The sequence below is a fragment of the Lathyrus oleraceus genome, chromosome 2 (assembly GCF_024323335.1).
Source record: "Lathyrus oleraceus cultivar Zhongwan6 chromosome 2, CAAS_Psat_ZW6_1.0, whole genome shotgun sequence".
NCBI classification, from domain to species: Eukaryota; Viridiplantae; Streptophyta; class Magnoliopsida; order Fabales; family Fabaceae; genus Lathyrus; species Lathyrus oleraceus.
Genome location: NC_066580.1, coordinates 457,187,824 through 457,213,859, shown reverse-complemented (window position 1 = coordinate 457,213,859; position 26,036 = coordinate 457,187,824). Strand labels below are relative to the sequence as shown.

Here is a 26,036-nt window from a genome sequence, read left to right as displayed (position 1 = left end):
TAAAACCATCACTCCCTCTTTTCCCGGAATAATCTTTTATGAAGTGATTGGTTTTTTAGCAAGTGAAGTATTTTTCCATTGACTTGTCAAACCTATTTGATTTGGACACTCATGTATGTGCACTTCCTTCTCTTAAGACACTCAAGACTTCGCCATTATCCTCAATTTTAAAATATTTCACCTTTGAAAATTTTATGGATCTCGCTGCCGTCTAGGCTTCATCCAAAATAATAGTATATTCCTTACCATAAAGAAGTGCATCCTTAAAATGCTCAAAGGGTCTGGGTAATGAGTTCAATAAGAATAAAATATTGTCCTAATCTTCAATATTTACCTTAATATTCTCAAGATCAATAATAATCTTGTGAAATTATGTCAATTGCCCCACTATAGATTTATTATCTACCATTCAGAATGAGTAGAGTTATTTTTTTCATACACAACATGTGATCCAAAGACTTAGTTAAATACAACGATTCAACTTTTATCCACATCAAAGCCACAATATTCTCCATGTCGACTTCTCTTAGAATTTTATCCCCGAGACACAAAATAATGGAATTTTTTACCTTATTCACCATATTTTTCTTCTCTGCTTTTGTTATGCGTGCATGTTTCGATGCCTCACCCGTCAATACTTCAATATAATTCTCTTAAGTTAAGGTTGCTTGCATATTCACTTTCAACAACCCAAAATTGTTGTTTCCGGAAAACCTCTCAGTCTGCCATTTAGAACCATGATACTCACTTGTAAACAAAACCTCTTTGCCGCCAGTGCGCGCCAATTGTTGAGAAATTGATAGAATAATTAAAAGCACTTCAAAAGAATGATTAAGAGTTTAATCTTACCAACAAATTTTATGTGTGGGAACAAAGAACAATATCAAACAAAATAGATATCTTTCAACAAAAATAATTCTTTATGCAATAAGATATTAATTTAACTTGGCAGAAGATAAAGTAAAGATAATATATATAATAACTTTTTTATCCAGTTCGATCGAACGATCTACTCTAGGATATATATATATATATATATATATATATATATATATATATATATATATATATATATATATATATATAGAGAGAGAGAGAGAGAGAGAGAATCTCTTATTCATTATACTTCTAAGAGTTTTTTTTATAAAAGATTACAAATGAGTGATAAGAATATAGTCACCTAAGTTTTCAAAAAAAAAATTCTATATTCTACCCAAGTGTTTATCAGCCCCTCCAATTCTCTATACATGAATTACACAAGTACAACATGTTCAAAAGTGTTTCCCAATCTCCGTTAGATATTTTCATGGGTTTCCCAAATTCCGAGAGCACAATTTTAAGAATTTACCCTTTCCTCTCTAAGATTACCAATAGGATTTCCAAACTCTTCTCATTGTATCCAACTCTAAAGTTCTAAAGCTTGTGATAACAAGAATGAAATGCAGACATATTTGTAAATACTAAAATCCAGCAGATCCATAACAAGCCCAAAACAAAATTCATTAAAAAATGGGCCCATAAACCGAAATAAAGAAGCCCAAAACACATGAACCAAGAAAATCATACATGATGGCCGAAAAACCCAAACCGCCGCAGACCTTCCCACACTGCAACCCGCCTAGCCATTGCCACTGATTACCATTTTTTGGAAGCCAACATCCACCATTGCTGGCTACATGAGCTGGATCGCCTATTTGTAGTTTCGGCACCTTTTGTGACCTTCTAAATGCTTTTACGGCTTTTTGGTTTCTACAATTTGAAAGTATTTGTTGATGTATACATCAACAGATACAATATGATAGTCAAAGTTCTATTCACTTGACTAATCAACAAGTGTAACACGAGAGATAAATTTATGAATTTGTTTTAGTATTTTTTTTTTACAGATAAAGGTAATTTCTAGAGAAATAAGTTTAGAGATATAAATAGAGAACTTCTTAGAATTTATTGTTTTAAGAGTTTGATAATCGATGGGAGATATGAAAAGTATATTTCGTGTTTTAAATAATATCTTAGTGAATATTAATAAATATCGAACACAGATTAAAATAAGTATTGAATCTAAATTTATACCTATAGAACAAAAATATTTGATTGATTGTTTCAAAGTTTGAATGATGAAAATAAAATTTATAAATTAAAAATGATTAAGATATTTTTAAGGGCAAGCATAACTTAGATATTTCATTAGACATCTTATATAACTTTGCTAGTTAAAGTTATTATTACATATGATTATCCATTCCCATTATTATTTAATCATAATTCCTTAGTTATTAAACTTTTATTAACTTATTTGAACTCTGAAATGCCTTTCTTAGTTAAAATTTAATATGAAACATAAAAATAAAATGAATATAAGAGTTTCATAATTCCAACCATAGTCCTAGATGACGGTTAATTAGAATATCTAATTCAATATTTAATTTATTATACTATTGTCAGTGATTTTGAGATGGAATATTATTAAGATGAGATGAGAAGAAATTTGATCACAAATTAAATAGAGAAAAAAAATATTCTTATGATCTTTGGAAGCTATTTCCTTCAATTCCTTATTAATCTCGGTAGTTAATAAAATAGTTTTTCTCTCCTTCATAATAAATCATTTTGGATTGAACTAGAAGAATATATTTCAGTCAATAGATTCTCATTTTTTATCATATTCTTGTTAATGTGGTTTTACTAGATTCTCATTTTTTATCATATTCTTGTAAATGTGGTTTTGTTTTCACATTAATTGATAAATTAATTTTGCTTGAGTATGTCTGGTGCGGTTTCTTATATTCTTTGTTATACACATCATACATTTTGATATGTTTGATATTCATTTTATTTCACAACATACTTCATTCATTCAATTTTCACAACGCAGTGGTTAATGAAGCTAATATTAATTAATGAATTAAATAGATAGAGAGATGGATAGTTTATAGGCTGTTAGTAGGTTTTAATATTAGTATAAAAAGTTATAATTAAAATACTACAATGAGGGTTTCTTAATAGTCTAACTTGGAGAGTGACGCTAATAATTTACAAAATGCAAATCGGCAATTAACATATACATTAAATTGCTAATAATATGTGTCAGCAATTTCTTGAAGGCATGCAAAAAGCTCTTGGGGTTTAGAGAACATGACCATGTGATCAGCTTTAGGAATCACTTTGACATCGTTTGTAGGATTTCTTTCAATCATTGACAATTGAAAATCAAGCTTTAACAATTTATCTTGTTGGCACACAACATAGACTTTATCAACAGTTCCGTAATTATCTTTTGTGACACTTGTTTTCTCTCGTAATAATTCTTGATCACCATAACTCCGATTAGGCCTTAGTAATAACATTGCAAGGGACAAGTCCTGATTCATTTATAATCAAAATTATCAAAATTATAAATTATTATAAACATGGTATTTTGAAAGTAATTTATATTCTTTTTCTCTAAAAATAAATTATAAACATTTATTAGGATTAACATAAGCATATTCATTAGTCTACATACCTCATGTGGAGATAGTTGATACATCTTGGATGCTAACAATTGAGGCCCATTTATGACTGTTCCATTTGTTTTATTGTTTGAGCTATCGTCAAATATAACCTTTATGTCCAAATTCACAAAATAACCTATGAATTGCTTCAGATGGAAGACAATGAAAGCATAACTAATTTTTTCACTAGGGTTACAAAACTGGTGAATCAAATCAAGGTATGTGAAGAAGTGTTGACATCAAGATCAATTGTTTCAAAGATCTTGAGGTCATTGGCTCCAAAGTTCAACCACGTGGCAGTAGCCATAGAACAGTCGAAATATTTGTCAACATTGACAAAGAAAGAGCTTCAATGGACGCTTGAATCTCATGAATAAAGAATGGATGAAAGAGTTGTAGGCGAGTCGAAGAGTGACGTGGCTTTGCAGGCGCAATCAACAAGAGAAAAGAAAGGCAAAGGGAAGTGGATCGACAACAAAGGTAAATGAGGTTGCAACAATTCGACTGATCAAAATCAGGAAGAAGGAGGTTGGTCGAATCAGAGATAACCCTCACACCAAAGTAACCAAAGAGGAGGTGTAGTAGGTAGAGGAAGAGGCGGTGGTCGAAAACCTGAAAAAGTCACATTCAGTGTTTCAGTTGTCAGAAGTATGGTCACTACTCAAGTGATTGTCCAAAAAAATAGAAGAATCGGGAAACTGATGCAAATTTTGTAAAGCATCAAGAAGAAGAGATGTTGTTGATGGTCACAACAAGAGATGAAAAATATTCCAGGACCAATGGTATTTGGATTCAGGATGCTCATCACACATGACTAGTAGGAAAAATTGGTTTGTCAACATGAAACCCTCAATGAAGAACATGGTAAAATTTTCAAATGATAATACTCTATCAGCTGAAGATATTGGTGATGTTCTGATTATGAGAAAAGAGGTCAGTAATTTCCAATGTACTGTACATACCAGGCATGAAAAGTAATTTGCTCAGCATATGGCAGTTGGTCGAAAAGAACTACAAAGTGTCGATCAAAGACAGGATGATGAGAATTCTCGACTCAGGTGGAAGGTTAATCTTGAAGGCACCTATGTCTTAGAATAGAACCTTCATGATTGAAATTAATGTGATGGAGCATAAGTGTCTTGCAACTAGGGCTGGAAATGAACCAAACCAACTCGAAAATAGTTCGAGACTCGATTCGATAATTAATTCGTTGGACTTGGTTCATGAACCAAATGAGTCGAACTTGAGCTCAAAACTAAGTTCGTAAAATAAATGAGCTGAACTTGAGCTACGTATAGTTCGACTCGTTAGGTTCATGAGTCGACTCGGTAATATTTTTAAATCATATATCTCAATAGTATCATTTAAAAAAATAATGTATAGATTTTAACCTTTTAACTTATCAAATTAAATATTTTAAAAAATACTTGTGACATTTTTTTATACAAAGTAAAATACTTCTAATTCAAAAAGAATAGTTTTGAATTAGACTTTTAAATTTATCTCTTGAAAGCTTTATTTTGTTTTAATATTTTCCCTTTAAAAAGAATAATTTAAAATGTCAAATATAATAAAAAAATTTAAACTTTAAAAAATGACTTTTTAGTCCGTGAAGTAAACAAACTGAACCTAACGAGTTGAACCGAGTTGTTCAAGAACTTAAAACGAGTCGAGTTCGAGCTTAAAAAAAGTTCGTGTCGAACTCGAGTCGAGTTTCGAGCTAAACCAATTCTTATCGAGTCGAGTCGAGCTGACGACGGGTTCGACTCGGCTCGACTCATTTCCAGCCCTACTTGCAACTGCAACTAGTAGAGATGAACGGATATGGCACTATAAACTTGGTCATCTCAACTTCAAAGACATCAGAGATCTGAAAAGAATAAATATGGTTTCAGGGTTACCAGAAATTGACATTCCAAATGAAGTGCGTGAAGAATGTGTGCAGGCGAAGCAGCACAAGAATAACTTTAGTAAGGATGCAGGAAGCAAGTCAAAGGCAATCCTTGAAGTCATATACACTGGCGTGGGTGGACCTATCCAGGTGGATTCGAGTGGAGGTAACAAATACTTTGTTACATTCATAGATGATTTCATTAGAAAATTATGGACTTACCTGATCAAGAAGAATATTGAAGTGATCAAGGTATTTGCCAAGTTTAAATCTATGGTCGAAAGACAAAGTGGTCAAAAACTCAAGATTCTAAGGATTGATGGTGGTGGAGAGTATGTGTCGAAATACTCTGACAAGTTATGTGCGAAAGAAGGAATTATGCATGAGGTGGTATCACCCCACACCCCACAGTAAAATGGATATGCATAAAGGAAGAATAGAACCATCATGAATATGGTGAGAATTATGTTGAAAGGCAAGCATCTACCAAAAGAATTATGGGGAGAATCAATGTCGACAACTACATATATTTTGAACAGATGTTTGACGAAGAAGCTAGAAGGAATTATGCCAGAAGAATGTTGGTCTAGTGTCAAGCCTAGCTTGAGTCATCTGTAAGTATTTGGATATATAACACATAGACATGTGCCAGATCAGTTGAGAAGAAAGTTTGATGACAAGTCGAGTCAGATGATCCTAATAGGATATCACTCGACTGGAGGTTACAAGTTGTTCGACCCAGTGATTAACCAAGTAGTGATCAGCAGGGACGTGGTCATAAATGAGCTTAAGGAATGGGATTGAACTAAAAATGTCAAGAAGGATTCAGTGAGAATCTTATGTGAAGAACCAACAATTAAAGTCGAAAGAGAAGTTCAACAAGAAGAAGTCAGAGATCAAGCAAGCACGAGAAGACCTCAAAAAATAAGACACATGCCTGCAAGGTTGTAATAATGTGTGATTACATAAGATGATATGGTCGATGGTGAATGTGAGTTGGTACACTATGATTTCTATGTAGATGTTGAACCAATCAATGCAGTTGAGGCATTGATGGATTCAAAGTGGGTGAAAGCAATGAAAGAGGAACTAAAGTCCATCAAAGACAACAACACCTAGTCACTTGTCGAATTGCCTCAAGACATGAAGGAAATTGATGTGATATGGGTATACAAGGTGAAAATGAATCCCAAAGGTGAGGTAACTCAACACAAGGAAAGACTTGTGGCGAAAGGATATCTTCAGAAGTAAGGAATCGACTTCGACGAAGTTTTTGCACCTGTTGCTAGGATCGAAATAATCACGTTGGTTGTTGGTCTATCAAACATGAACAATTGGCACATATGTCAGATGGATGTGAAATGTGCATTCCTGAATGACCCCTTAGATGAAGAAGTTTATGTAAGAACAAAAATTGTTCTACAACAGATTCCTTGATTTTGATGATAACAAAGGATGAAACCAAAAATGGCACCCTAACGAAAAGTTTCTAAGTGTGCAGGGTTCTAAAGAAAGAAGGAAGAAATCTGATGATGTCATCAGATACAGAACCAGATCAGATACAAATTATCAAATGATCAGAAGCATCTGAAGTGGAAACACGTTCAAGAAAGTCTAACTCTGAGCAATACATCAGAAGCATCTGAACAAGAATACGCTCTAGAAGTTCTGACTCTGAACAACGGTTGTCTACCTCCAGAAACTCTCAGCGCTATCTGAAGAAATCCATCATAACTCAAAAGAGATCTACATCAGAAGCAAGATTCCAAGATTCTCAGATACTTGAAGACTCTGATCATGGAATTGCTAATCATGAAAGAGTAACGTTAAAGTCAAGTAAAGATTTGCAAATGATTTTCCTAATTAAGAAAGAGACGTTAATCTCCAATTTCAATAAAGAAGATACTACTTGTGGTAAGTAGTCACTTCAAGGAGAGAAAGTTATCCTGCAGAAGCTATTTAAGTGATGGCGTAAATTCATTTTAATATCCACCAGTTTCAATTACTATCTCACTTCTATATATAAAGGACTGCAAATCAACATTCAGTACTACACAAGTATTAGCAAGCCAACAAGCCAAAATTATACTGAAACATCAACACTCAAAGAAAAACACTCTTGCTCTCTAAAGATCTTCACGAAGCTTTTGCTTATAACGTGAAAAACTCTTGTTCTTAATACTGTAATATTTGCTTTCTTAGAAGCACTCTAGATTACATAAATCTTTTATCTATTGTTTGTTGATTTCCTCAAGTGACTCTGTGTAGTCTGTATACTTGAGAGGACTAAGAGATTTTTCTCTTAGACGTTGTTTGTAATCTTTCAAGATTAGTGGATTAAGTCCTTGTTGAAGGCGAAATCACCTTGGCCGGGTGGACTGGAGTAGCTTTGTGTTATAAGCGAACCAGTATAAAATCATTGTGTGGTTTTCATTTTGAAAAAGCGCTTATTTTTCCAAACAATTCAAACCCCCCCTTTCTTGTTTTTCTCACCTTCAATTGGTATCAGAGCTCCGGCTCTGTTATTGATTTTCTAATCAAACACTTAACAGTGTAGAGAGATCCAGTACGAGAAAAACCATGGCCCACTCAAATGAAAGAGATAGTTACAATGCTAAGCCTCCTATTTTTGATGGAGAAAAATTTGATTACTGGAAAGATAAAATCGAAAGTTTCTTTCTTGGTTATGACGCTGACCTCTGGGACATTGTCACAGATGGATACACACCTCCAGTCTCAGAAAATGGAGCTGAAGTTCCCAGAAATAAGATGTCAGAAGATCAGAAACGTATCTTCAAAAATCACCACAAGGCCAGAACAATACTTCTAAATGCTATATCATACAACGAATATGAAAAGATCACCAACAGAGAGACAGCCAAAGATATACTTGACTCTCTGAAGATGACTCATGAAGGAAACTCCCAAGTCAAAGAGACGAAGGCTCTGGCGCTTATCCAGAAATATGAAGCCTTCAAAATGGAAGATGACGAAGCTATAGAGGCTATGTTTTCTAGATTCCAAACTCTTATTGCAGGTCTCAAGGTGCTAGACAAAGGATACACAACTGTAGATCATGTTAAGAAGATAGTCAGAAGTCTGCCAAAGAAATGGAGACCTATGGTTACTGCTCTGAAGCTGTCAAAGGATCTGAACAATATCAGCCTTGAAGAACTTGTCAGTTCTCTCAGAAGCCATGAGATAGAACTAGAGGAAGATGAGCCTCAGAAAAGGAACAAGTCCGTAGCACTAAAGTCCAGATCTGAAAGACGGAAACCTGACAGAACCAAAGCTCTCCAGGCAGAAACTGAAGACACTGACGACTCTGAACCAGAAGACTCTGATGATGAAGAAGAGTTGTCCCTACTAACCAGAAGAGTTAAGCAACTCTGGAAAAAGAGGAACAACAACTTCAGAAGGCCAAGACCCAAAGGGGATCGATCTGAATCAACTTCAAAAGGTAAATCTAACAAAGATATTACCTGTTATGAATGTAAAGAAACAGGTCATTACAGAAATGAATGCCCCAAGCTAAAGAAAGACAACCCTAGAAAAGAAAGCTTCAAGAAGAATACCTTCAGGACAAAGAAAGGACTGATGGCTACCTGGGATGATAGTGAATCTGGATCATTAGAATCTGACTCTGATGAACAGGCCAATGTGGCACTTATGGCTACCACATCCAGGAGTAGCTCAGATGAAGAATCTGAAGAGGTATTTTTTGAACTTTCTCGATCTGATCTAGAATCTTGTTTGTCAGAAACTCTTAGCTCATATCAGAAATTAAAACAAAAGTTTAAAAACATTAAAGGCTGTCTTAAAGCAAAATTTGAAGAATGTAGTGAACTTGAGATGACAATTCTAGCACGAGAAGATACAATCAGATCTTTAACACTAGAAAGAGATGGAGCAAAAAGAAAAAGCTTAGAATTAGAAGAAGCGTTGTCTCAAGCACCACAAACTTCAAATAAAATAATTTATAAATACGAAGAAGCCTTTCAAGAATTTCTGAAAAATGGGATAGATAGGAGTATTATGGCATCCATGATTTATGGAGTTAGTCAGAACAATAAAAAGGGAATTGGGTATGATTCTAAGGAAGATAAAACTTCTACCAGTAACCAACTTAAGTCTCCCTTTTCATATCATTACACACACACACAAGAACAAAAATTTAAAAATGCTAGAAAACCCAAAGCTATAAGAAACTCTGGGAAAACTAATCTGAAAGGACCCAAGAGATTCTGGGTACCAAAAGATAAGATTGTGTATGTTGCAGATATCCTATGCAGCAAAGTTCAGACACCAGTCATGGTACCTGGACTCTGGATGCTCGCGACACATGACGGGAAGAAAGTCTATGTTCCAAAGTCTGGAACTTAAAGACGCTGGATTTGTAGGCTTTGGAGGAGATCAGAAAGGAAGGATCAGAGGCTCCGGAACTATTGGTAATGGTACTCTTCCCTCTATATCTGATGTTCTTTATGTAGAAGGATTAATGCATAACTTGTTATCCATAAGTCAATTAAGTGATAATGGTTATGATGTAACCTTCAATCAAAAAACATGTAAAGCCATTAATCAGAACGATGGCTCTGTCCTTTTCACAGGCAAGAGGAAAAACAACATTTACAAAATAAATCTTTCTGATTTAAAAGATCAAAATGTTAAATGTCTAATGTCAGTTCACGAAGAGCAATGGGTATGGCATAGACGCTTGGGCCACATTAGCATGAGGAAACTTTCTCAGCTAACTAAACTCGAGTTAGTCAGAGGCCTACCTAAACTGAAGTTTTCTTCAGATGCTCTGTGTGAAGCTTGTCAGAAAGGAAAATTTTCAAAAACATCTTTTAAAAAGAAAAATGTTGTTTCTACCTCTAAGCCTCTGGAACTTCTTCACATTGACTTATTTGGTCCTGTGAAAACAGCATCAGTTAATGGAAAGAAGTATGGACTAGTCATTGTTGATGATTACAGTCGCTGGACATGGGTAAAATTCCTAAAGCACAAGAGTGAGTCTCACTCTGTATTCACCAGTTTCTGTTCCAAAGTGCAAAAAGAATTTGACTATAAAATTATTAGAGTCAGAAGTGATCATGGTGGAGAATTTGAAAACAAAGATTTTGAAGAATTATTTGATTCTAATGGAATATCCCATGATTTCTCCTGCCCTAGAACTCCACAACAAAATGGAGTTGTAGAGAGGAAGAATAGGACACTCCAAGAGATGGTCAGAACCATGATCAATGAAACTAATGTAGCAAAGCACTTTTGGGCAGAAGCTGTAAATACAGCGTGTTACATTCAGAATAGAATCTCTATAAGACCTATTCTAGAAAAGACTCCCTATGAACTGTGTAAAGGAAGAAAACCAAACATTTCATATTTTCATCCTTTTGGATGTTCTTGCTTTATATTAAATACTAAAGAACATCTGAACAAGTTTGATTCCAAAGCACAGAAAGGTATTATGTTAGGATACTCAGAACGCTCTAAAGGCTACAGAGTATACAACACAGAAACCAAAATTGTGGAAGAATCAATTCATGTCAGATTTGATGATAAGCTTGACCCTGAAAAGTCAAAGCTAGTTGAAAAGTTTGCAGATTTGGAAATCACTCTTGTAGAATCTGATAAAACTCCAGAAGCAACTGTCACTCAGAACTCTGAAGAAATAAAATCTCCAGAAATCCCAAAGAAAGTCAAAAGACGTATCAATGTATCTGAAGATTTGATTCTGGGAAACAAGGACGAACCTGTCAGAACCAGATCTACCTTCAGGACTTCTGAAGATACTCCTCTGGGACTAGTGTCTCTGATTGAGCCTATGTCTTGTGATGAAGCACTTCAGGATAACGACTGGGTGGCAGCTATGCAAGAAGAATTAGATCAATTCTCAAAGAATGATGTCTGGGATCTCGTTCCTAAACCCAGAGGCACTCATGTCATTGGAACCAGATGGGTTTTCAGAAACAAGCTGAACGAGAAAGGAGAAGTTGTCAGAAACAAAGCTCGACTGGTAGCTCAAGGTTACAGTCAACAAGAAGGTATTGACTATAATGAAACCTTTGCTCCAGTCGCGAGGTTAGAATCTATTCGTCTTCTTGTATCTTTTGCTATTAATCACTCTATCAAATTATATCAGATGGATGTCAAGAGTGCGTTTCTTAATGGTTATATTTCAGAAGAAGTGTATGTCAATCAACCTCCAGGTTTTGAAAATTCAAACTTTCCAGAACATGTTTTTAAACTTAAGAAATCCTTATATGGACTTAAACAAGCTCCCAGAGCTTGGTATGAACGTTTAAGCAGTTTTCTTCTGGAACAAAATTTTATCAGAGGGAAAGTTGATTCTACACTCTTCTGTAAAAACCTTAATAATGATCTCATGATATGCCAGATTTATGTTGATGATATTATTTTTGGTTATGCTAATATCTCTGTTTGCCAAGAATTTTCTAAGTTAATGCAGGCAGAATTTGAGATGAGTTTAATGCAAGAACTAAAGTTCTTTCTGGGAATTCAAATTAATCAAACTCCAGAAGTCACGTACGTCCATCAAAGTAAATATATTAAAGACGTTCTGAAGAAATTTGACATGACTGAATGCAACTCTGCAAAAACTCCCATGCACCCAACTTGCATTCTTGAAAAGGAAGAGGTAAGCAACAAGGTTTGTCAGAAGCTCTATCGAGGTATGATAGGCTCTCTTCTCTATCTGACTGCTACTCGTCCTGATATTCTCTTTAGTGTCTGTCTTTGTGCCAAATTCCAATCAGATCCTAGAGAATCTCATTTAACAGCAGTTAAGAGAATTCTTAAGTATCTGAAAGGAACTCCTAACCTGGGCCTGATGTATGAGAAAACATCAGAGTATAGACTCTCGGGTTATTGTGATGCAGATTATGCAGGAGATAGAATAGAACGAAAAAGCACTTCTGGAAATTGCCAGCTTCTGGGAAACAATCTGATATCCTGGGCTAGCAAAAGACAATCAACAATTGCTCTATCAACTGCAGAAGCAGAATATATCTCAGCGTCACTGTGCACAACTCAGATGCTCTGGATGAAGCATCAGTTAGAAGATCTGCAAATCTTTGAGAGTAACATTCCTATCTTTTGTGATAATACTGCTGCTATTTGTTTAAGTAAGAATCCCATTCTACATTCCAGAGCCAAACACATTGAAATAAAACATCATTTTATCAGAGACTATGTTCAGAAAGGGATAGTAACATTGAAGTTCATTGATACTGAACATCAATGGGCAGATATCTTTACTAAGCCTCTAGCTGAAGATAGATTTCTTTTTATCTTAGAACATCTGAACATTAAAAATTGCCCTGAGTGAAGTATGGCTCTGAAAATGTAAAATGAGACTCTGATAAAAACAAATACACTTCTGCCTCTGACTCTGATACTTCTACCAGTTAAGAAGATATCTGAGATAGAAATCTCCAGGAATCAATCTTTTGGTATTCCTGAAGATCAGATACATCAACACGTGGAGCTCTGAGCGTTTAACCTTAGAACTTCTAGACAGCTGTCAAAAGAAATTCAAAAGGCAGACGTTTGAGTTCTCCTCGAGCAGTGTGCGTACTGTGGGATTAGACATTCATTAATTAGCTGTAATCATTTTTCCCCCCAAGCGTGCTTACTTGAGCGTTGTGCTAACGCAATTTAATGTGTCGTTTTGCATGTGTTTTACTTAGAGTATATAAACACTTTTCTCACATTTCACACACTTATCACTCTCACTCACTCTAAAACCCTAAACCTCTCTCAAGCATTCTCTGAAAGCTCTTCATCTTCATCAATCTTCTTCTCCTTCACCATGGACGCTCAACAACAACAAGTCTTTAACTTCTCTCAAGAAATGGAATCAAGCTCTACTGCTCAAACCTCAAGCATTCCAACACCAACGGTTACAGGCGTCACCATCACCCCTGTTTACAAAGAACCCCATGTTCTTGACCGTGAACGCCATATTAACCTTTCAACCCCTTTTGAAGGACTGGACGTGTTGTGTGAATCGCTAGTTGATTTCGACAACTTGAAGAGAAATGGCGTTGATCTTACTGAAGAGCTTCGCAAACAAGGATGGGAAAACTACTTCCAAAGGCTTTATGGTCCTGTTTACCCTCTTCTCATCAAGGAGTTCTGGAGATTTGCAGATGCAGATGACCACTTCATCGTCTCCTATGTTCTGGGGGTAAAGATTGTTATTACTGAAGGATCAATTGCCTCCTTACTGAACATGGAGAGAGCTGGAGGAAAAAGGATTTACAACATCCCTCCTAGGTCAAAGCGCATTACTGATGTAATCAATCCAACAATCTTCAAACCCAACACTGAAGGAAATCCTTCAAAGAACAAAGAGCTGCATCAGAACCTCAGAGTGTGGTTGAAGATCATTCTGGGAACTATTCACCACCGTCCAGCCTCTAACTCCTCTGACTACATCAATGCAGACCAGAAATGCATTCTGTATTGCATTCAGAAGGGTGTGAAGATCTGCCTCCCTGCTCTCCTTTTCAGATATCTGAGAGATTCTGTCAGAGAAACCAGAAACAACATGAAGCCCAGATCCTACATCCCTCTGGGAAGATTGCTATCTGATGTCTTCATTGAGAATGGACTGGTAGATCATCTGGAAAAGACCAAACTGATGGATGATCTGGCAATAGATGTTGGGAAGCCTCTGAACGCCAGAAATCTCAAGAGTATGGGGATAATTAAGAAGATTCAAGTCAGACCCACTCTGGACACATCCTGGGATTGTTTGAAAGATCAGAGGAAGATGCCTCATGGCCTTGCCAGGTTCTTCAAGAATGAACCCAGAGATGCTGTTGCTATCTATCTTCAGCGTCTGTTGGATGATGGTGTTGACATCTCTGACTTCAGCCTCGACGACTGTCTGAATTCAGAAGAAGACTTCGTCAGATACAAGAGAGGTCTCTCTGAGAAGAAGGTAGCATCTCAGGCAAAGAAGGCAAGAATTGAAGAAGCTTCTGGAAGCAGATCTTCAGCTCCTCTGAAAAATTCTACTGGTATGTCTGTTCCTCCTATTACCTCTGTACCTCTGATGGTTTCCTCTACTCCTCCCTCCAATCCTCTCACAACACCACCCATCTTTACAACCTCTGAAATTCCACCTTCAACCACCAGAACTTCACAACCTTCACCAGTTTTAAATATCGCCCGTACTTTCATACCTCCCTCTAAAGTCGCACAAACCCACCAAAGCACTTCATCTTCATCATCCTCAGCACCAGACTCACCCCCATATGTTTCTATCTCTTCTGACCCAGAATATTCTGACCCTGACTCCCCAACCTTAGCTCAAATTTATGCTCAAAAATTCGCCTCACAACAACCAACAGAACCTGAAATAACTTCACCACCACAACAAACAACCACCATACCTTCTGAAGACCAACCCTCTGACCATCCCACTTCTGATATCAACCCACCAAACACCTCTGCTGCACCTGAATCTGAAACTGAAACTAAACCTTTAGATTTAAATCCTCTTTACGCTTCACCCCAAACATCTGAACCTCAACCTGAACCAGAAACTGAACCAGAACCTCTAACTCTAAATCTCAGCCCTCCAACATCTCCACCTCTTACCTCTGAACCTGACCTTTCTGTACCTACCCTTGAGGAATCCATCATGCTGGTAGCAGGGGCTTCAGTACAAAAGGTCAAGTCTCTGACCACTAACTCTGAAGTCAGTGATGATCCTGAATCTGTAAGGACACACTGGAACAGAGTCATTGGCTGGATGACCTCTGAGGCTTTTAGGCTGAAGAGTATCTCTGAACAAGTCAGAAATGGCTACATCAGAGATGCTGAGGCAAGACTCCAAGAGAGATTAGCCAGAGAAGCTGAAGCTAGAAGGCTAGAGGAAGAGAGATTGGCAAAAGAAGCTGAAGAACAAGCAAGAAGACTGGAAGAAGAAGAAAAAGCTCGTCAAGCTGAAATCCTAAGGGAAAAGGAAGCTGAAGCTAAGGCTCTGGCGGATGCAGAAGCACAAGCTGCTGCTGAAGCTGAAGCTCAGCAGGCTCTGACTCTGGGGGAGTCCTCTTCTGTGATCCCTATGGTTCTTCAGACTCTGAAAGAACTTAAGCAAGATCAGAATGAACTCCGGGCCAGAATGGACAAGCAAGATATTGTCAACGACAACATCCAGAACATGCTTGCTATGTTGCTTCAGAGAATGCCTCCGCCTCCGAACCCCTAGACACTTAGGATTTTTGTTTACCTGTTGTTTTGTTTTCTTTTGCTTTCTGATGTTTTCATGTTCTTGTTGCCTTTGTGCTTTTATCTGAATACAAGTTTTTCTCTTTACTTATTTATTTCTTTTACTATGTCTTTTTGATTCTGACAAAAAGGGGGAGAAGTCATTAACAGCTCTGATGAAAATATTGTCTAATACCTTAAACACTCTGCAACATTTTTTTCTTAAAAATAAAATTATCTAACTTGGACTTAAGAAATTGCAGAAAGTTCAGAAACCTCATTGCTTGAAAGCTCTGGTAAGAACTTCTGAACTCCCTAGCACTAACTCAGGGGGAGCTTCTGTCTATCTGATCTAATATTATTCATGTTTCATCTGCTAATTAAGGTTGTTTTGTCATCATCAAAAAGGGGGAGATTGTAAGAACAAAAATTGTTCTACAACAGATTCCTTGATTTTGATGATAACAAAGGATGAAACCAAAAATGGCACCCTAACGAAAAGTTTCTAAGTGTGCAGGGTTCTAAAGAAAGAAGGAAGAAATCTGATGATGTCATCAGATACAGAACCAAATCAGATACAAATTATCAAATGATCAGAAGCATCTGAAGTGGAAACACGTTCAAGAAAGTCTAACTCTGAGCAATACATCAGAAGCATCTGAACAAGAATACGCTCTAGAAGTTCTGACTCTGAACAACGGTTGTCTAACTCCAGAAACTCTCAGCGCTATCTGAAGAAATCCATCAGAACTCAAAAGAGATCTACATCAGAAGCAAGATTCCAAGATTCTCAGATACTTGAAGACTCTGATCATGGAATTGCTAATCATGAAAGAGTAACGTTAAAGTCAAGTAAAGATTTGCAAATGGTTTTCCTAATTAAGAAAGAGACGTTAATCTCCAATTTCAATAAAGAAGATACTACTTGTGGTAAGTAGTCACTTCAAGGAGAGAAAGTTATCCTGCAGAAGCTATTTAAGTGATGGCGTAAATTCATTTTAATATCCACCAGTTTCAATTACTATCTCACTTCTATATATAAAGGACTGCAAATCAACATTCAGTACTACACAAGTATTAGCAAGCCAACAAGCCAAAATTATACTGAAACATCAACACTCAAAGAAAAACACTCTTGCTCTCTAAAGATCTTCACGAAGCTTTTGCTTATAACGTGAAAAACTCTTGTTCTTAATACTGTAATATTTGCTTTCTTAGAAGCACTCTAGATTACATAAATCTTTTATCTATTGTTTGTTGATTTCCTCAAGTGACTCTGTGTAGTCTGTATACTTGAGAGGACTAAGAGATTTTTCTCTTAGACGTTGTTTGTAATCTTTCAAGATTAGTGGATTAAGTCCTTGTTGAAGGCGAAATCACCTTGGCCGGGTGGACTGGAGTAGCTTTGTGTTATAAGCGAACCAGTATAAAATCATTGTGTGGTTTTCATTTTGAAAAAGCGCTTATTTTTCCAAACAATTCAAACCCCCCCTTTCTTGTTTTTCTCACCTTCAGTTTATGTTGTACAGCCAGTTGGGTTTGTGAAACAATGCGAAGAAAGCAAAGTATATAGGCTGCATAAAGCCCTGTATGGACTTAAGAAAGCTCCAAGAGTTTGGAACAAGAAGATAGATAAATTTCTAAGGGAGATAGAATTTTTGAAGTGCACAACTGAGCATGGAGTATATGCAAGAAGAAGCAATAGTGAATTGCTTATACTATGTCTCTAGGTTGATGACCTGTTGATAACAGGAAGTTGCAAAAAGGAGATCAATGATTTCAAAGATGACCTAAGTGAGGAGTTTGAAATGTCAGACTTGGGAAATATCTCATATTTCCTTGGCATCGAATTCTACAAGAGTGGTGGAGTTTTGATGATGCATCAAAGAAGATATGCAGGAAAAAATACTCAAGAGATTTGAGATGCAAGATTGCAACCCAACTTCGACTCCAACTGAGCCCAGATTGAAATTGTCGAAAGACACAAATGAAGATGATGTCGATCCAACACAATATAGAAGACTCATTGGATCACTTCGATACCTTTGTCACACAAGGCCTGATCTAGCATACAGTGCAAGTATGGTGAGTAAATTCATGCATAAACCAAAGGTATCATACCTAGCAGCGACGAAGAGGATACTAAGATATTTGAAAGGAACTCTTGACTATGGAATTTTGTTTCGTGCAGCTGATGAAGGAAAATAATGCAAGTTAGTGGGCTACACCGACTCAAGTTGGTGTAGTAATATTGAAGATAGAAAATCCACAGTTGGTTGTGTGTTTATGTTAGGTGGTACATCAGTTGCTTAGAATTCAAGAAAGGAACTAGTAGTGACATTATCATCATGTGAAGCTGAATACATAATTGCTTCTATTTGTACATGTCAAACAACGTGGATGGTGAATTTGGTCGAAGAAATTACATGGAAGAATCATGGAGCAATTACCATGAAGATCGACACACATGTCTGCTATTAATCTGGCGAAGAATCTGATAGCGCATGGGCGAAGCAAGCACATCGAAATGAGGTTCCATTATCTACGAGAGCAAGTAGAAGAAACGGATCTGAGCTTGGAACACTGCGGAACTGAGAATCAGATTGCATATATCATGACGAAAGGAGTGTAGGTCAAAGTATTCAAGAAGTTAAGGTCTATGATGAATATAGATAGCTTAGACACAATGAATTATGTGGTGTGTTGAATTGTAATTCTTTGTGTCAAAGGAGTATTTTCGACAGAGTCTATTGTCGTCGAAATACCGTGTGTCGAAATTGTGTGAGTGTCGAAGTGTCGATGAGTTAGCGTCGACATGGAATTGGTTTTAAACCTAGTTTTGTAGTGTTGGCAGAACTAGGTATTTTGGGCCTTTTGTTTTGGGGATTTTCTTAGAGAGCAAGCAAGTAAAATATATAAATAGGGAGTAACCCCTATTATTGTATATACTTGAATTTTGTAGTTGCAAAAAAATAAAGAATCACAGTCTGTGAGCAGAGAGAAACTCTGCAAAAAATTCATCTTCTTCCTTCTCTTGATAAACCCTAACTCTTTTCTTCTCAATTCAATCTTCTTTTTTTGTTTTTCATCACCATTGTGCAACGATACAATCTTGCAACCAATGTTGGTTGATTCACTCGAGTGAAGAAGAACAAGAGGGAATTCGATCGGTACGATTGAATCTTGTTCATCAAGATTGATTCGAAATTACTCAAGGTCTTGGATTTAATTCCAACAAAAATACATTATGTTAATCATTTTCATTTAATTAATGACAAATTTAGAGACCAAATTTTGAATCTTTCCATTAATAATAAGATAAAAATAATTAATATTATCAATTTTGAAAAGTTAAAAAATTAATATAAATCTTTTTAAGTTAAAAAGATAAAATAAATCTTAAAATTAAGATACGTGACTTAAAAAAGAAAAATATTAAACCTTATTTCTATAAGATAAAAATATATTGATTAACCAACATACCTCAAATGGAGATAGGGGTGGCAAACGGGCATACCCGCCCCGTTTAGGCCCGCCCCGCAAAAGCCCGCAAAAAAATGGGGCAGGGCGGGGCGGTCATAGTTGAGGATGTGGGCCTAAAACTTAGACCCGCCCCGCAAAAAAGTGAGGGCGGGACGGGGAAAGCCCGCGGACACTGCATTATTTAAGCCTAAAAATGCAAAAATTTATGTAAATACACGTGCCCGCAAAAGCCCGCGAAAAAAACGGGGCGGGACGGACACATTTGAAGATGAGGGCCTAAATCCTTGCCCCGTCCCGCACAAAAGTGCGGTAAAAACGGGCTCGACCCGCGGGCTGAGCCCGTTTTACCACCCCTAGATGGAGATAGTTGATACATCTTGGATGCTAAGAATTGAGGCCCGTGTATTACGGATCCATTTGATTTATTATCTGAGCTATCGTCACATATAATTTGTGTGTCCATGTTGGAATCCAACCTTTGATGATACTGTAGTTTACAAAATAAATATATATGATAAAATAAACTTGTAAATAGGTTAATTATTCATATTAAACTTTAAAAATTTCCATAGATGAAAAAAAGGTCAAAATACACCAATTAAAGAATTTATATAATACTTATATAAGTTTGAATTTAAGTTGAGATATGAAATTGCAATTGCAGAAAGAATATTATTGACGTAGTATTTTACGCAACTGCATCATAATTTAGAAAAGATATTATTGATGTAGGATTTTACGCAACTGCGTCACAATTTAGTTGTAATTTTTAATTATATTACATCAAAATATTTTGATCATATTACCTTTTTATTTAAAGTTAAAATTCCATAATTTTAAATTTTAATATACTTGAAATCTAATAGGAAATCTTATTTTATATAGTCTTTCCATTGTCTATTTTAAGTATTTCTTAATCCTTATTTATAAATAGGCTGATATTATACAATGGTGGGCGAATACCGTAGTAACTTGGTAGAATTGTTTTTAGATTGGTAGATGTTGGAGCATATCAACCGCAAGTTAACAGCAATGAACAATATAGATAGAGTGAGATAATGAGAGTCAGAGAGAATAAGATAGAATAGTGGTCTACATTCATAAGAATCTAATGGGGTATTTACGATGTGTTACGATGTTACACAATTGAATGTCGTAACAGGTTACACATTGCTGGTAACTGATTGCGGAAAACCTATTGCCTCGAGTGTTAATTGTTTACAGACTTGTGGTAATCGATTATAAAGATTTACTCTCAGATATGGTAACCAATTACAGTCCCGAAGTAATCGGTTACGACTACTTAAATTACAAATTTTCTCAACACACTATCTTAATTCAAGTCTTCAAAGACTTTCATACTCGTGTGTTTCTTCAACCTCTTGAACACTTCAATTGACACTCCTTTGATTAGCAAATTGACCACTCGATCTTCACTTTTACAATATCTGTAGGTGTTTAATTGGCTGCATTGTATGGTAAAACACTAACTGGATTCTAATGTCTTGACTGATGTCATGACATGTTGTGAAGGCGTTTGTGTAACTGCATTATAGGTTAGAATATCTAACTGTACTCTGATGTCTTGACTAATGTCATGACATACTTGAGTAGCTTACTGCAGGATTAGCTAATAAAGGATTTATTGAATGTCAAATTGGATGTGGTGACATTCATCCCTGTCAGCAGATACTGAGGAATAGAACAGTTGGTGTTCTGTTAAAGCTCAGTACTCATTTCCAGTCTGGTTATCAAGGAAATATCAGACCTGGCATAAGGCCTACTATCTGAATGTCAAACTGGATGTTATGACATTCATCATTGACAGCATTTACTGAACAATAGACAGAGTGGTGTTCTGCTACACTTCAGTATGTTTCTCAGTCTGTTCTTCAAAAGGATAACAGAACTGACTTAAGGCTAAATGTGTAAATGTCAAATTGGATGCTTTGACATGTATTAATGTAAGCTGCTACTGTAGAATGGACAGTTTGGTCCTGTACAGTTCAGCAAACTTGTACAGTCTGGTTTCAGGAAAAACAGACTTAGCATACGGTCCTTGATGTCAAGCTGAATGTTGTGACATTCATTCCTGACATCATATGCTAGATTGTAGGTTGTTTAGTTTTTCTGTTTCAGCTTTTTCTCAGGCTATTCTTCAGGGATTCAACAGCTGAGAGAAAATCCAGGAAATCAACAACCAAGCTACATTTAATGAACCTAACAAATAGCCTATTTGTTAGTAACCTAGATGTGGAATTTAAGGGAACTCGCGTGACCTTAAATTTAGGAGAATACAAGTGCAAAGCCCAAGTACTGCAATATAAAAGGAAGTCGTTCCTTCATTCAGAACTGGGGATTTTGAGGCGTGAAGATTTAGTGTGTCCATCATACTTCACTGCTGTATTTTTGTGAGTCTTGTATTAGACATATCTTGTAAACCAAGCTATTATCACGCAGATGATTGCTTTGGTATAGGGTGTGATGGGAAAATAGCAAGTGTACTATTTTTCTCACTGTAGTAATAAAAGGGAATTTCCCCGTTTGTCGATCTCAAGGACTACTTGACGATACAGAGTTTATAGATTATTTCAATTAGACAAAAGCCTTTGGTTTTTGTGTGGTGAGTAATTATACTACCAATTTCAATTAAAGAAGACAAGTAAAAAGGTTGAACGAGATACAAATGAGAGAAGATTGCTAGGGTTCGGTGAATGAATCTTCCTGTAACAGATATAATTTATGAAGACTTAGACAATATTCCTGTCAAATTAATTCCGGTCCTCAAGGGTATCTATTCCTAAGTCCTTAGTAATAGATCTTTGATTATGTAACCTAATTACTATGTCCATAAACAATTAGGTTCATACTCAAGCATTCACATATCAAGAATTACCGGTCAGATAGAAAATCCCTAGTCCTAGGTTATTTTTACTATCCAAAGTTCTTATCCAGGTCAATGAATAATCGTTGTCCAGCTTACACTATTCATATTAATCATCATTCGTTGGTCCGACGAATAAAGCATAAAGAACGGCAATAAGAACAAATTAATGGAAAAGAAGAAATAAGCAATACATTCATAAACATCAAATCTGTCACATTCAGAATCAGGGTCACCCCCCTAGCAATGGGGGGTTTAGCTACTCATAATAAAAGTAAAAACAAAGAATGATATTGTTGTCATTACAGAATTTCGTGAGGAATCAATCTTCAATAGTCGGAGAACTCTTGAACATATGAATCCTTTGATATTCGTTGAGTCTCCAGCTCTCAAAACGCGTCTTTTCTCTCCAAAAAATGTCCAACCCCCGGAAAATCGTGGTCTGGCCTCTTAATAGCTCTTCAGTTGGATTTTTCCTGATTTTGTGCTCCATACGCGTATTGAGCTGTCTCATACGCGTATTGGCTGGTCTCAAACGCGTACTACACGTAACACAGCCTCTGATACGCGTATTGCCCAGTCTGGTACGCGTATTGCCCAGACTGGTACGCGTATCACCAGAAGCTGGTCTTTTGGCTGAATTTTCCATCCCTCTGGTCATTTGCGTATGCTACGCGTACTGGGAAGGTCCATACGCGTATCATGTAAGGCCATACGCGTATGGACAGCAGGTTCTCCAAAAAATGGCTTTTTCTTCCGTTTTCTTGCTCGGGCTCGATTTCGCATCTTACATTTGATTTCCTGAGCTTCCAAACTAGCTTTTTACCTGCTAACATACCAAAAAGTGTAAAATATCCTCAAGAAACTCATAAGTAACAACACACTTAATATTATAGAATTGAGCTTCTATCTAACTAAAAATGCTTCAATTTACACAGTTTACCTGACTTATTTACGGTTAAATAGTGGACTGTCTAGCATAAATGGTGACTGATCACAACCCCAAACTTAGCTTGTTGCTTGTCCTCAAGTAACATTTTATTACCATCAAAGATCATGTCACCCCAAACTTACTGTAAAACAGTTCTTACCACAATACTGCTGAAATTTTTCGCACTGGACCTCTTGATGTTTTTCAGGTTTTCTGATTCTTCCACATAGCCAACGAGCTAGAAACTCTTTCCCTCAGAAATATGACTTTACCTGTCAGCTTATATCACACTCTCACCAAGTCTCTCTGGGTTAAAGTGTTATCACTCTCAAATCACAATATGCAATATCAAATCAGCAGTTTGAATAAATTCTCTTATCCTATCAACATGTACAATCACACACACTTTTTGAGGTCTTTTAGGGTTGTAACGGGGCTTGGGTTTAGGTAGGCTATGAAAGTTGAACCTAGGGTTATATATTTTTTTTTTTTTTGGTTCAGAGTACATGAAGTCATTCTTTTACTACGTTTCTTTTCTATTCTTCCTGTAGGGTTATGCAATCCTCTTTGCCTTTTCTTTCTAGTGAATGTAGCATCTTTCAAAAGCTGTTCTTCGCTTCGCTTTTCTCTTTCTTTCTTTTCATGTTGTTTTTTTTTCTTTTTCTTATTGTTTTTCTCTTTTTTTTTATACGACATTCACTTACTATTCATGTACTGCAAAGCTACCCCAAACTTAAAGGTTGCTATATCAACAGCAACCCCAAACTTAGATAGAAACGTAGATATGAAATCAATTCTCACATACTCTGAACAGGGTAAGATAGTTCCAAGGTCATGGCTTTAAAAAAAAAACGGGTATATCAACCATAAATGATTAAAGGCTCAACAGGGTAAAACAATGGATAATAATAATAATGGGATGGCTAGAAAGGCTCTAGGTGATAAACAAAAAACATGCCTCAGTGTGTGTATTCGTACAGCTAATAATAACAAAAGAACATACGCAAACCAAGATTGATAAAGACATACCTGATATCGCTCATATGATAATAAGTGTTTGGCTTTATATGAACTCACCAGGACGGGTTAAGCTGACTTGTTCTATCATACCTCTGAGTTCAAAGCTCATGCTCGTGGTTCTGATGTTAATCTTAACCAGTGCGTCCAATCATAAACAACAGTATCTACAGTCAGGGGACTGAAAGAGAGAACGCCCAAGTAGTTGGTGTACGTGATCAAGAAAACCAATAGCCAGACATAGTCACGTATCTAATGAAATAAACAGGAAACTGGAGGTAAACCAAATCAAATTCATTAGAATAAGCCAACCCATAATAGGTGGTTACATCAAAGCAACAGAAATTAAAACTGAATAACTAAAAAAAACAAAAATTACACAAAGACAACCAAAAGTACAAAAAAACATAATCAAAATCAATCACTCTGTCCACCGTCCTGCATATGGGTATCAAAGTTAATCATATCTGTCGGATCCAACATAGTGTGCCCTCGTGCGAAGGCAGAGATCGGCGTCAATGTCTCTGTGTTGCCCGACGGAGTATGCTGCTGCTGAGGTGGTGTCTGGTGCGGTGGCTGCTGCGGTGGCTGCTGTGGAATCTCTCCCCCTATCTGAACTGGCTGGTTCCACCAAGGAAAGGTGAACTGGCCAAAATGAGGTGCTGGAGGCGGTCCGGAGAATCTATCTCTGAAGCGCTGTGCCTCCTCCCACAGATCAGTCTGATGAGTCAGAACTCTCCCTGACAGCCCATACTGAAAACAGAAGTCCTGCATAACACAAAACTGGGACATCTGCATCTGGTACTCTCTGGAGTTCTCATCAACTGGAGGAGGCTGAGGTGGTTGTGTCTCTGCTGCATTCGGCTGAGCCTCCTGGTGCGGAGCACTGGTGCTTCCCTCCCTGTCTCGTGGTTGCCTCAGAGGTCGGGGCGGGTCATCTGTGACCGTCCGCTCCTTCATCCAATGGGCGTTCAGCGGTGCAGCCGGTCGCAACATCAGCGAATCAGAGAAATCCGGAACACCCGCTTTCTTGCACAGCAGATAAATCACAGTCGCGTGGCCTAAGGATTTCTTAGGCGACTGAGCGATGTCATCCATATCAGCAGCGATGATCTGTCCAATATTCACTTGTTTCTGATGCAGGATCTGATGGAGAAGCAGGGCACGTTCGGATATCAATTCTGACCCGCTCCGATTCGTACTCAAATTGTGATGAATGAAATAAGCCAGTGCCTTAGGAATCGGAGCGAGATCAACCACCATAATCTTCGCCGGAGAAATTTTTGAAGTGGGTGCCCAATCGTGACCTGGCCTAATCAGTGAGTTCTTCATATCAGTGTAAGGCCAGTAGTTCTTGTCAGACCGTTTCATTTCGGCAAATGGGCAAATAGAATCATAGAATTTGCATTTCAGCACACTGTTAATCGTCTTCCCATCATATTTGATCACTTTGCCCCTTACCCATGAAACGAACGATGCATTCCCTGTGGGGTCTTCCTCATCAGATGTTACCCGTAGTGCATTGGCATAGAACTCCCAGATCAGATCCAGTGAAACCGGTTTGATTTTGTCATTGAAGTATATCAGCTTCTGCTTTTTCAGAATATTAGTGACCTCTAGATACGTGTCATTCTGATACATCCAATGTTTTTCTTCGACCATGTTGCGACGCTTGATTTGCTCATATCTATCTTCATGGTAGGTGGTACGGAATGTGTTGACCTCGTTTGGTGATTGAGACATGATATTGATCTGCGGACTGAATGAAAAAGAAGAAAACAGAGAAAAATCACAGTAATACGCAGAAAATACGTAATGAAAAAGTGAGAAAATGAAATCCGTACGGACAAAAACTATATATATGCAGCCCCATAAAACAGATACGCGTATGATACGCTGCAAATACGCGTATCAGGCTCCCTTACGCGTACCTTACGCGTATCACTCTGCCATACGCGTATCATACGCTGCTGAAACAAGTGTAAAACATGATCTGCGTAACAGATCACGTATCATAAGGTAATACGCGTATGGCCTGGTCCCTTACGCGTATCATACGCGTATGCTTCGTCTATACGCGTATCATACGCG

The 26,036-nt window shown here is 37.0% G+C and overlaps 1 protein-coding gene across 1 annotated transcript; it reads right to left on the bottom strand.

Moving 5' to 3' along the window:
• Nucleotides 1-3,066: 3,066 nt before the first annotated feature.
• On the bottom strand, nucleotides 3,067-14,598 carry LOC127123712 (methyl jasmonate esterase 1). The gene is made up of 3 exons (XM_051053913.1): nucleotides 14,458-14,598; nucleotides 3,506-3,640; nucleotides 3,067-3,362 (listed from the first exon to the last, which is right to left on the bottom strand). The coding sequence occupies exons 1-3, from the start codon at nucleotides 14,596-14,598 to the stop codon at nucleotides 3,075-3,077; spliced, it is 564 nt and encodes a 187-aa protein (XP_050909870.1). The 3' UTR covers nucleotides 3,067-3,074.
• Nucleotides 14,599-26,036: the final 11,438 nt, after the last annotated feature.

Excerpts from the sequence above, each read along its gene's own strand:
- LOC127123712 (XM_051053913.1), bottom strand. The coding sequence starts at position 14,598 with ATGAAAGTACGGGCGATATTTAAAACTGGTGAAGGTTGTGAAGTTCTG. Across the intron at positions 3,641-14,457 it reads AAACCATCAGAGGTACAGAG|CAATTCATAGGTTATTTTGT; the intron begins GTAATAGGAGGA and ends TTCCATCTGAAG. Across the intron at positions 3,363-3,505 it reads ATCAACTATCTCCACATGAG|GACTTGTCCCTTGCAATGTT; the intron begins GTATGTAGACTA and ends TAAATGAATCAG.